General features: G+C 35.7%; 1 protein-coding gene across 1 annotated transcript; it reads left to right on the top strand.

Annotated features, from left to right (window-relative positions):
- The first annotated feature begins 638 nt into the window (after window positions 1-638).
- On the top strand, window positions 639-5,795 carry Mstn (myostatin). Its single transcript, XM_090354351.1, has 3 exons — window positions 639-1,138; window positions 2,915-3,288; window positions 5,415-5,795. The coding sequence occupies exons 1-3, from the start codon at window positions 766-768 to the stop codon at window positions 5,793-5,795; spliced, it is 1,128 nt and encodes a 375-aa protein (XP_090210477.1). The 5' UTR covers window positions 639-765.
- Window positions 5,796-13,754: the final 7,959 nt, after the last annotated feature.

Here is a 13,754-nt window from a genome sequence, read left to right as displayed (position 1 = left end):
CTATTGAGACCTATTTTCATATTTACAAAATATTAAATGTTTTAAAGCTAATTTCAAGTACAATGTAAAATAGAACGATTTTTAATAAGTGCTAAGAATTTAGTCAGGAAAACAAGTTATTCAAATTACAGATGACATTCTTTTATTAGTAGTACATTCTTAACTTGGTTGTTTTCTTTTAAATTAAGGCCTTCCTAAATTTTATTTCTCTGATTACGTTGCTCTAAAAGTGACCTAAAATATTATTTAATAAATACTTGCTTAATTCTCTAACTTTTGGAAAAATAACAGTTCATATTGTAAGTATAAAGTATAAATAGAAACTTCCTAATTTGAATTATAACTTAAGGGTTTTATAGAGATTAGTAAGGCAAGTACAATTTATCATTGCATAAACTTTAATTTTTCCAAAGTCACATAGCTTTCATTATTTGTGGACTTATTTCGTCTATGAAGCAGGCAAATGAATCAGCTCACCCTTGACTGTAACAAAATACTGCTTGGTGACTTGTGACAGACAGGGTTTTAACCTCTGACAGCGAGATTCATTGTGGAGCAAGAGCCAATCATAGATCCTGACCACACTTGTCTCATCTGAGTTGGAATATAAAAAGCCACTTGGAATACAGTATACAAGATTCACTGGTGTGGCAAGTTGTCTGTACATGCTTTTAAAATTTTGCTTGGCATTACTCAAAAGCAAAAAGGAAAGCAAAAGGAAAAAAATAAGAACCAGGGAAGAAAAGGATTGCACTGAATTAAATCATGCAAAAGCTGCAAATCTATGGTTCTATTTACCTGTTCATGCTGATTGTTGCTGGTCCAGTGGATCTAAACGAGAACAGTGAACAGAAAGAGAATGTGGAAAAAGAGGCTCTGTGTAATGCTTGTACTTGGAGACAAAACACTAAATATTCACGGATAGAAGCCATAAAAATTCAAATCCTCAGTAAACTTCGCCTGGAAACAGCTCCTAACATCAGCAAAGATGCCATAAGACAACTTTTACCCAAAGCTCCTCCACTCCGGGAACTGATTGATCAGTACGATGTCCAGAGGGATGACAGCAGCGATGGGTCTTTGGAAGATGATGATTATCATGCCACAACCGAAACAATCATTACGATGCCTACAGAGTGTGAGTAGTTCTGCTAGTGTATAGCAACAGTTCTGCTGACTGTTCTAGTGTTTATGAGAAACAGATCTATTTTCAGGCTCTTTTAACAAGCTGTTGGCTTGTCTGTAAGTGGGAAAGAAAAGAGAGTTGTGTGTGTGTGTGTGTGTGTGTGTGTGTGTGTGTGTGTGTGTGTTTGAGATTTCATAAGAAATACATTGCAGTTGAAAGCTGCTGTATCAACTTGTTTCCTTAAAGGGCTGAATATTAGATACTTGAACAATATTACTAGTCAGTTTCGTATGGAAAATATAGAATGCTTGTATTTTCCCTGCCTACGAGGGACTAGGAGATACTACAGCAATGTTAGAAGCTTACAAGAAATTTTGTAACTGCTTTCAATTGTTTAAAATATGCATTCGTAGAAAGTCCTTTCACAAATAGGAAAGCGAGACATTTCTTTAGGCTTCTTGGAGCACTGCTGCTTCCCTAAAGTGGTTTCTGTTGTTTAAATCTATCTCCCACTGTTTTTTTTTTTTAATGTTGCTCACAAATTAAGACATTTAAGTGTGAAAATTATTCCACTGAACAGTAAGAAAAAGTTACATAATTAATGTGTTAGTCCAGGCAATGATGAAGCAGAGATAACATAATGATAGTCAGAAAAGCTCTAGGAAACAGACATTTAAAATCAGGTAGCATATGGCTTATAAAGCTCTACTTGGACCTTGATCATGAGCCTCGAATTGGGAGCAGCCTGTCTGCGTCTTTCCAAGCAGTTACATTGCTTAGTAACCTCTCAAAATATTTTATTCTTCATGCAAGAGAAGACTAATACCTATCCTGTCTGTAAAAGTATTGCTTCTGTAAGAGGGTAGATTTCATCTAGCTTTTTGGTCAGTTTAGTAAATAATACTTTCTCAGGAAAGGGAGCGAGGCATTTGGTCAGAGCAAGCATGACAAGGAAGATTTTTTGTTCCTTATGTCAGGAATCTTGCTTTTATACAGTGCTTTATTCACTTTAAATTAGACTTGAAAGTGTTTCCAAAGTGATTCCCTTATTAAATCATCAAGTTGCCATTCAAATGTATTTTTAACTTAAGATTCTGCTATAAATAGTCATATCTTAATTTTTTGAAGCAGAAAGAATTTCTTAGTGATTGTACTAACTATATATGAGACTGACCCTACTGCCAATACTTTCTATCTTTGGAAATGAATAAAATAAGTTTTTGTGTTCATTACCTGCCTAGTTTTGTTACTTTGGAAGGCTAATCTCGAGCCAAGATAATACAGACAAACAATATTTTCTGCTCATTCCCAAGGCCCAGTAAGTCACTCCGTGTGTCTTGTCCCCAGGTAATTCAGGCCTGGGGGAAGGGTTTCTCTATCCAGACTGATCGGTACAGCTGTTAGTAAGTGTAACTACTCAGATTCCCAAAGAATTCTAAGTGGATGTTCCTTCACAGTGTCTCTTGTTCTCTGTAATCATCATCATTTAAAAATTTTATCTACTGTTCATTCCTTCACAAAACAGCCCATAGTTCACAATTATCTGGAAAGGGAACTCCTTAAAAACAGCTGAAAACACATACACCCAACAAATGGTAAAATGTTAGAGTCATTATTTTGGCAGTTTTTCTGAGCAATGAATGAAGTTCTACATTATATTTCATTTCAAAAGATTACATATGCATACATTTTCCCAAATGAAAAAAATGCTCAGTTATCATTATGGAGAGATTTCACTCCTATTTTCATGAGAAATAATTTCAATAACTCTTTCTTGTTCTTTTTTAGCTGATTTTCTAATGCAAGCGGATGGAAAGCCCAAATGTTGCTTCTTTAAATTTAGCTCTAAAATACAATATAATAAAGTAGTAAAGGCTCAACTCTGGATCTATCTGAGGCCTGTGAAGACTCCTACAACAGTGTTTGTGCAAATCCTGAGACTCATCAAACCCATGAAAGATGGTACAAGGTATACTGGAATCCGATCTCTGAAACTTGACATGAACCCAGGCACTGGTATTTGGCAAAGCATTGATGTGAAGACAGTGTTGCAAAATTGGCTCAAACAACCCGAATCCAACTTAGGTATTGAAATAAAAGCTTTAGATGAGAATGGTCATGATCTCGCTGTAACCTTCCCAGGACCAGGAGAGGATGGGCTGGTAAGTGTTAACTGAAAATAACATTACTAACAACCTAGTTAGGATTTTATTTATAAAATGAATGAATGATAGTGGGATATAAATACCAATTTCTCATGCTCATAAACCAGACAAAATATTTCACCCTGATGGTAGCCCTGTACCCGATAAAAGTGGGTGTCCAATTTCATATTCCATGAAATATCCCCTTGTTACTCTTACTTTGCATGAAGATTTAAAACAATTATATCATGGTTTTTAATTTCATAAAGAGTTGTTCTAAACTGAGAATGAAATACACAGCCCTTTTCACTGATACAATACATGGTTATATGAATGAAAATATAAACTCCATATAGTAGATTCTAGTGTGTATATATATATATATATGTATACCTGACAAAACAAAATTTTTCTCCCCCATTTTTTTCCTCCCAAGTGTGTTAAAAATTTCAGCTTTGCAAAAATCAGAAAAAAATATTAAGTGGGAGTGTTTTACTTATAGTAACTAACTATGCATATGTTTAGATATATTTTACTGAAAATGTTATGTGGAAGATCCTCCTATTCAGTGAACTACTTACACAATAATGGTGAATTGATTCATGTATAGTTTACTATGTTGAATACCCCTAAAAAGTTATAGTTTCACTTATTTCACTTTTGGCCTGGTTAGATTTCTTGTATAATAGCATATTTAGTAAATACTGATTGATATATATATATATATATAATATCAAGCCATAGATATGACAAAAACCTAATTAGTAAATCTGATCTGCAGTAACTGAAAATAAACACTTTAAAAGACTATAATTTTCTAAACGATCTATTGAAATTTTTGACTTCATAAATGAAAGTCATTTTTTGCCATCTTAGTAACAACCAATTCTATTTTCATTTCGCTATAAGGCTTAAAATGTACTCCCAAGTATTTTGAGAAAATATTATTCTTAAAGGTATTTGAAAGATCAAACTTGCTAGTGTGGCAAATCTGAAGTATTAAGCAGCTAGTTAACAAGGCATATCCTCTAGACTTTTCTCTTCAAAAGGCAAGTCTCAAATGCAGTGGAAGACTGAGGCAGTAACAGGGTTTAGAAACTACTCTTTGAATATTTGAAGAGAAATAATTATCAGTGAAAGGAAAAAAAGAGTCAGATCACCATCTCTTCTTGCAAATCTGTTCTTTCCTTTCTTAAGGGTTTTACTTTCTAATTTAACACACACACACACACACACACACACACACACACACACACACACACACATCTAGAGCTTCTTTTATCACCCTACCTTACTTTCTTTTTTTTTTGCCAGTCCTGGGCTTGGGCTCAGGGCCTGAGCACTGTCCTTGGACTTTTCTCAAGGCTAGAACTCTACCACTTGAGCCTCACACCACTTCCAGCTTTTTGCTATGTATGTGGGGTACCGAGGAATTGAACCTGGGTCTTCGTGAATGCTAGGCAAGCACTCTACCAGTAGGCCAAACTCCCGGCCCCCTACCTTACTTTCGCCCATGTCAATCCATAGGCTGTGCAGAGGTAACTCTTTTGCTCTGGTTTTTGTTATCCAAGTTTTCCTGAGGAAAGCCTTAGGTAAGAGGATAATGAGTCTACGTAGTCCTCCTACCCTCGCCAGACGTATGTACAGAATGGGAGAAGGCATGGGATCAATGGTGATTTAGAGAGGATATCATCCTAACTATTTTGGAGATAGAGCTCAGTACGATTCAGTTTCAGGGCTTGCCTGGGTAAAGTTAGGAAGATTGTACATAACCAACAAGTTAGATGCGGTGGTGGCCACTGGAGATTCCAGAGATGGGAAAGGCATAGGTAGGAGGATTGAAGTGCAAAGCCAGACCCAGGCACAAAGCAAGGCCTTCCCTGAAAATTAACTAAAGCAGAAACAGTTGAAAACATGTCTTAAGTACTAGAGTACCTAGTTAGCAAGTATAAAGGTCCTGACTTCAAGGGCCATATATATTTCTTTATGTCAAGTGAGGGGAAAAATTAAGCCCAATGTAAATTAGGATTCCTTAAGACTGAACTTCTGAAAAATAAATTTGGCATATGAATGATTGACTTCTTTAGATAGGAAAGTGTTTTAGGCTATCTTACTATTACTAATTGTTTTCCCCTCCTCCACAGAATCCCTTTTTAGAGGTCAAAGTAACAGACACACCAAAAAGATCCAGAAGAGATTTTGGCCTTGACTGCGATGAGCACTCGACAGAAACACGATGCTGTCGTTACCCTCTAACAGTGGATTTTGAAGCTTTTGGATGGGATTGGATTATTGCACCCAAAAGATACAAGGCTAATTACTGCTCTGGAGAGTGTGAATTTGTATTTTTACAAAAATATCCTCATACTCATCTTGTACATCAAGCAAACCCCAGAGGTTCAGCAGGCCCTTGCTGTACTCCCACAAAAATGTCACCCATTAATATGCTATATTTTAATGGCAAAGAACAAATAATATATGGGAAAATTCCAGCCATGGTGGTAGATCGCTGTGGGTGCTCATGAGATTTACATTAGTTCATAGCTTCCTTAAACATGGAAGGTTTTCCCCTCAACAATTTTGAAACTGTGAAATTATGTACCACGGGTTATAGGCCTTGAGTATGCTATAGTCACTTAAGCACAAGTTACAGTATATGAACTAAAGAGAGAAGATATCCAATGGTTGGCATTTAACCATCAAAACAAATCATGTAATGGGAAGTTTTATGGTTTCCAGAGTTTTGAACTAGGAGGAGATCAAATTATATGTGTGTTCATATGTATTACAACTATATCATAGGCGAGGAAATGAAAGCAATTCTCCTGTTCTGATGAATTAAAGGAGTATGCTTTAGAGTCTTATTCTTTACAGTTTTGCTTAATATTTACAGAAAAATCTATATATAATATTGGTAAAATGAAGGATTGTTATTTACCATCTTTTGAAACATTCTTATACACTTGAATTTATATTGTATGATAGCATACTTGGTGAGCTAAAAATTCCACCAAAGTAGGGATGGTACACCATGTGCAAGTTTCTATTGTAATTGGACAGTATATGAACAATCCATGCCAATGGTGCTAATACAATGGACTGATGTTATCAGGTTTATCAAACAAAACACATTCAGCTAAACAATAAGTTTCTCCTTTCTTCAGGTACAGTTTCATCACCTCCAAATGGAGAATGGATTTTCTTTAATGAAAGAGGCATCATGTTTCTACAAGTCAGCTTTCAATTCTGTGGCATATTGAGAGAAACTCCAGTACCTTAAAAGGCAGTCACATAGTATCCATTGTTATCAAAATTTCACAATTTCAGCCTGCCTTTGCAACATTACAGTTTTGTGATCAAATAATGAAAATGACTAATTCTATCAATATTGTATAAAGACTTTGAAATAATTGCATTTATATAATATGTATACAACATTGTTTTGTAAATAAGTGTCTCCTTTTTTATTTACTTTGGTATATTTTTACACTAAAGATATTTCAAGCAAAGAATGAAGGCACAAGGACATGTCACATATCACAGAAAAGGAACTGCTTATATTTCAGAGAAAATTAGCAGATTAAATAGTGGTCTTAAAACTCCACATGCTAATGGTTAGATGGTTATATTACAATCATTTTATATATTTTTTACATTATTAACATTCACTTATGAATTCACGGTGGCTATACAATGTGAATGTGAAATTTCAATGGTTTACTATCATTGTATTCAAATCTCAACGTTCCATTATTTTATTAGTTATAAATATTACTAAGCATACCAAAATGATTAACTCCATTATCTGAAAGGAGAAATAATAAACATATTTCAATAAGAATTGTTATTTTATGTTATAATTTGATAATGAATATATTCCTGCATTCATTTACTTTTATTTTGTAAATTGGGATTTTGTTAACCAAATCCATTGTACTTACACGAAGTAAAATTACTTCCTACATCTATTGTGTAGAAACAGTATAAATTATATTAAAGTGTTTTCACATTTTTTGAAAGACATAACAGTTTTGTGATTTTTGTTTTTGTTTTGTTTTGTTGCCAGTCCTGGGGCTTGAACTCAGAGTGTGAGGAGTGTCCTTGAGCTTTTTCAAGTCTAGCACTCTACCACTTGAGCCACAGCACCACTTCCAGCTTTTTCTGTATATAGAGTACCAGGGAATCAAATCTAGAGCTTCGTGCGTGCTATGCCACCATTCTACCCCTAAACCATGCTCCCAGCCCAGCTTTATCTTTTAATGATTAGTTGGTTTCTAATCTTTGCTTTATGATAAAAGTCTAATGATTTAGCAAAAAAGTTTGATTTAGGCTCCGTAGGTCTGCTACTAGTCTTCATGAGTGAAATTCCTGTTCAAGTTGCTTCACACATACAGAAGCAAGGACTAGTTGTAGCTCTTTGATTTCTCCCTATCGTGACCTGAAAACTATTTATATGTTTTCATAGGTTCAATTTCCAAATGCATTGCAGTTGGCAAGAGTATATGGTTCTCGAGTTACATGTTCTACTGAAGCCAGAGGGACACAAGGAAACTATGTCTTTTACCTAGCACTTGATTGCACCAGTATATTTATATGTGGATTGAAAACAATTTACAAACTGATTAGCAAAACAATTACAATTACCTAGAAAATCTTAAATGTAATACAGTTTATCTATGCATTTTTGAAGCAATCCCTCCTCACAGCCTCCATCAGTTTAGAAACGTAGCCATAAAGCATTCAGCAAGTTTTATGGATGAGGTGATAAAAATTTTTTAATGAGGGGTCCGGGAGTTTGGCCTAGTTGTAGAGCGCTTGCCTAGCATGCACAAAGTCCCGGGTTCGATTCCTCAGTACCACATACATAGAAAAAGCCAGAAGTGGTGCCGTGGCTCAACTGGAAGAGCACTAGCCTTGAGAAAAGCCCAACGACAGTGCTCAGTCCCTGAGTTCAAGCCCTAGGATGGGCAAAAAAAATCAAATGATCATTTTATAAAACAAACATGAATGCTATCAATATTATCACTAATAAATTTAACTGTGGGACAAGATATGCAAATTCTAGCATGACTACCCTATGATACGTATCACATAGTCATTCAATTCCAGTATACAGACAGAAAACATATAAAAGGAAACGATACCCATTTTGGTCATCCCTGAGTAAGATATCAAACAATGAAAAATGGTACTTAATTTAATTTATTTATGTCTAGAAGGTATTTTACAATGGGAATCTTTAGAAAATGAGTATCTTTGCACTAGATAGCATGAGTGGTTTATAGCTTACTCTTCTTTGTTCCCATTTAAAATACTAGCTAGACAGAACATTTACTTACATGCCAAAATATCTCACTGAATATCATAGTCTATCAGGAATGCAGGATGTTCTTGAGTAAAGGCTTTTTGTAGGCTACCTAATGTTTCTGACAAGCATAAAATCCATGCCTAACAATGATAGATAGACCCTATTAGATATAATAGTTCACATTAGGTTTAACATTATACTAAATATTTGTAAAGCAGAAATATATAGCATGAGAATGAAGCAGACACATCTTTAATTTTCATTGACTCCAGTTTTAGATGACTGTAAGAAAGTTTTAGTAATGTAATCTGCTTCACATTCATAACATGTTGGTGTTTTTTATTACACATACTCCCTGCCTTTTTTTTTGGCAGTCCTGGGCTTGAACTCAAGGCCTGAGCACTGTTGTTGGGCTTTCTAAAGGCTAGAGCTCTACCACTTGAGCCATAGCACCACTTTAGGCTTTTCCTATACATGTGGAATCAAGGAATTGAACCCCAACACTAGGCCAAACTTCTGGCCCCACTTGTCTTTTAAATAAACTTCAATTAACCTAGGTATATGTATTATACGCAAAACACCATTCATTAGAAATAGCTTATAGACATATGAAATATACCCTTAGAATTGGATCCTAAACAAATCTGTTGGATTCCATTCATCTTGAAAGTAACTTGAAGGCAGATTTTTAAAAATTAACTTATTTACCTCTTTTAATTTGTTTTCCTAGCCAATGATGATTATTCAGTTACAACTTCTCCTTCCAAGGATCATGTGTTTTTCCCAATGTGTTATAGTCTTATTCAGTACCAAATTTCATTATGTGGTTTTGGCTATAGATCCTCAACAGCTTCCCGGATTTGCCCCAGTGGACACTAATTCTGACAAAGTAGCTAAATGTCTCCTGGCTTTGTTTCTAAGGAGCTCAGAATTTTGGTGTAACCTCCAAACAGCCCAAACCAAAATATAGCAACACAAGAAAATTTGCCTGCATGATGTCATCAGATCCTGATAAGTCTGAGACACAGTTCTGAAAGAGAATTTATATATATATAAAAAATGAACCACCAGTTTACTCAACACGTTCAAGTGGCTGTTGGAGCAAATCCAAATTCCTAAATGGAAATATTTAGGAAGTCATTGAGGTAACTATTTGGCCTCTAGCTCCAAGAATATCTTCCTAAAAAGCTTCATACTTTTTAGAGAACTTAAGAAGAAGGTGACTTAATACCAGTTCTTAAGAAGAATCAGGTGGCTGCCTGAACCCAAGATTAAGGGTTCTTCTGCGAAATCTCAGACCGTCTTCAGCTCTTAATCAGACCAGTTATAAATTACAACAAAGGAAGGCAGATATGAATCCTTCCCTCATCTTTTAGATGTGTCTCTACAAGCAGTAAATGTATTCCAAAGTTTAAAACTACAGGACATGTAAGCTACACTAAACACAGGTCCTTATAGTTAGAGTAATACAGAATTCCCATGAAGTTGAATGGGGAGCCCAGTTTCATTCATAAGTCTGAAGCAAATTGTAGGAAACGTTTGTGGGAAGAGCAGCTCTGCAACTGAAAAGCTAGAAGAGCTCTTTCTGTTGCATATGTACAATAAGCCCTATCCAGTTCGGTCAGATGTTTGATCAAGGATTTCTGGCCCTGACCCAAAAGACAGTGGTACTTTATTTGAAGAATCATTGTGATAGGAGCTAGAATTTGAGCACAAACATAGACGTAACTTAAATACCTTACCTGGTAGTAACAGTACCTGGTTATTGTGTTTGGCATCCATAACTTGTGTTTGATTAGTCAACAATCAACTCCCAAGATCTTGGACAAGACATGTGAATATATTCAAATCGTGTAGGCATGTCCATTTCCTTCTCTTTTCTTTTTGTTGTGTAGTAGTTTGTGTAGTTTTTATTAGTTGCGCATTGGCCCTTGCAGTTGCTCACCTTTCTTTGCCAACATTCTTCTTGGTAATTATTTTGGAGATGGAGGCTCAGACTTCCTGGGTGTTGGCACAGGTTGAACTGTATACCCTGGCCTTGAGCTGCAGTCCTTCATGTTTCAGCCTCGTAGGCAGCTAGGATTACTACCATTAGCCACTAACGTCCAACAATTACCTTCATTTCTAAAACAAGGCTCCGCTGAGGCTCTGACTTATGACTAAAAAGAAAAGTAAGTGAGGTCCACACATGCGATGAAAAGTCGAAATACAAATATGTAATTTTGCATAAACATCTAAGATGTGAAAAATATACATTTTAATTGTTGAGAAACTGATTTCAGCTTTTTCCTCAAGCCTTGTCTTACTTTATTCCCATTTTTGCTTCATAGGTGCGACATCATTGGAAATTACTCATGATGCCTATCTTCTTCCTGGACCTATTCAGAAAATGAGGCTCAATATCCCCTATTGCTTGAGTGAATCAATGTCGGAAGCTTCTCTTTTCACAATAAGTCCTCATTCACCATGGGTTCAGGAGATCTTTATGTTATAACATAGGAATAGGCTTAACCTATTTACAATTTAAATAATTCTACATAAGCCTATACTATACACTTTCAATCTTTTTCCTGATTCTCATTTGAAAGAACTCCCTGGGAAAAATATAACTTGTTAATAATTTACCTTGTTAATTCTCACTAATAATAAAAATGTATGTTAAAATGACCTATCACCTATTCACCTACAAATGCACTAAAATTTTATGTAAAAGCCAGAGTTACTTGTAAGTGTGATCAGAAATAAATACTATATCTATATCTATATCTATATATATATTTGAGGATCCTGACCGGTCTCTCCAAATTTGTGATGTTAAAATAACTTGAATTTGATGTGAAGCTGACTTTATACCTTGATTCCTATATAATTAAACTGTAACTTAGTACATTAACAAAATCTATTTAAGCAGCATATTTTGTAACAAATAGTTGATGTCAGTCAATCACAGAAGCTGTGCTTCAGCCAGTCATATCCTATAAACTGATCAGACCTTGTGCAAATAATATAAAGATGAAGCTATTAGCAATTAAACTGTCGATGTTTTCTTTCTATAAATGCTGCCTGCCCGCTTGTGGAGTTCTTAGATCTGTTCTGGTTTTAAGGGTGGCTTGATTGACAAGTTGTTCTTTTTGTTTGTTTGTTTTCTTGTTTTGTTTTGTTTTTGCCACTCCTGGGCTTGAGCTCAGCGCCTGTGCACTGTCCTTGGACTTTCTCAAGGCTAGAGCTCTACCACTTGAGCCTCAGCACCACTTCTGGCTTTTTTTCTATGTATGTGGTACCAAGAGATTAAACCTGGGTCTTCCTGCATGCTAGACAAGCACTCTACCACTAGGCCAAACTCCCAGCCCCGACAAGTTGTTCGTTGTTCAAGTAAACTCTGTTTACTTAAAAGTTCTATATATTGGCTTTACTTCTAAATTTTATCCAAAACAAACAAATTCAGACATTTGAGTCTATGTACAATCATAATCATAAATTATTTTTAAGATTAAAATAATAAATTCAAAATATAGGGAAATGTTTGTAATAGAGCTAGTAATAGTATATTCATTATATATATATATACATACAGCATGTGTATACAGAAACACACATATAGACATGGTTCTGCACATATATTTATTTATTTTCCTCTACAAATAAAAGAAGTCATAATTCCAATATGGCTTAAAGAATAGATAAATATATTATTTCACAAAGGTCCAGATATAAGGCAGTTCTAGGTAGAATATGACCAAGAGAACAATAATATCAATGAAGACCTATATTCTGCCATTCCCCCTGTGTTTTATTTGCTGTTCGAATTGACTCCATCATTCAATAATGCTGCTATAATTACACGTCCATGTATGGTGAAGGAAAAAGGAGTCTGTGTATATGGGAGAGGGGAGAAGGGGAGGGAGAAAGGGAGGAAAGCAAAGAGAAGTTTTCTTTGCAAAAGCAAAGGAGATGATTATACTTACTTTTATGGGTCCCCCTTCCATACTGGGGTTTGAACTCAGAGCCTCAAGTGCGTGCTTACTTTAGGAAGGTGTTCTGCTGTTGAACCATGTCTCCAGAAATACTCTGTTTTTAATGGTATTCCATGAAACCATTTTCATGGCTTTTATTGACAATTTGAAATGTTTACTTTTTTTGGTGGCCCTGAGTACTTGAACTTTCTAAGCAAATGCTTCGCCACTTGATGAGCTCTCTCTCTCTTCAATTTTAATATATCATGTGATTTGTACCTGCAGCAGTAGTTCTATTTAGTTTTTCATGAATATTGTATGAGGTTTGCATGTACTTTGCCAGACTTTACTCAACATTCTGGTCTAGCAAGTGAAAAAACTGGTTATATGCCATGATTTTATATTACGGTCATTTATTTTGAGTGAGGTGATTAACTTTTCAGGCTTAAAAATGTTAACTCCTTGGGCTGGGAACGTGATTTAATGGTAGAGTGCTTGCCTAGCATGCAGGAAACCCTGGGTTTGATTCTCAGTAACTCATTAACAGAAAAAGCCAGAAGTGGCGCCATGGCTACTAGCAAGTGGTAGAGCGCTAACCTTGAGCAAAAGAAGCTCAGGAACAGTGCCCAGGCCCTGAGTTCAAGCCCTTGGACTGGCAAAAATTGTGATTCATTTTCTGTCCTATTTTTACTGTTTTGTTTTGGAACCAAGGGTCCGATGCATTTTAGGCAAACAATTTACCACTCTGCTGCATGTTCCAACTCATTTTTATAATGAATTTTCTAGAAATTGGATGTCCTTTTAGGATATCGTTCCTCAACTCTAGTGAAACCTTTTTCTCTTTATTCCAAAGGAAAATAACACATTTGTCAAGAGTCTCTCCTGTTTGCTGTGCTTTTGAAACTGTTTTCAAAAAGTTTTGGGTGCCGTGGCTCACACCTGTAATCCTAGCTATTCAGGAGGCTGAGATGTGAGGATCATGGTTGGAAGCTAGCCCAGGGAACTAAAAAGTCTGTGAGACTCTTATCACCAGAAAACCAGAAGTGGTGCTGTGGCTTAAGGGGTAGGATGGGGTAGCCTTGAGCTGAAGAGCTCAGGGACAATGCCCAGGCCCAGAGTTCAAGTCTGACGACTATGCCTATGTCTACACATTTTAATGTTTCTCTTACTCCATCTTGCAGTAGTTTCAAAGTTTTAGGCATGATGTAGAGGTCTTTGATCCA

This window comes from Megascapheus bottae, chromosome 21 (genome assembly GCF_031878675.1).
Source record: "Megascapheus bottae isolate mThoBot1 chromosome 21, mThoBot2.hap1, whole genome shotgun sequence".
Taxonomy (NCBI): Eukaryota; Metazoa; Chordata; class Mammalia; order Rodentia; family Geomyidae; genus Megascapheus; species Megascapheus bottae.
The sequence above is the reverse complement of the archived record's forward strand: the minus strand, read 5'-3'. Positions and strand labels throughout refer to the sequence as shown.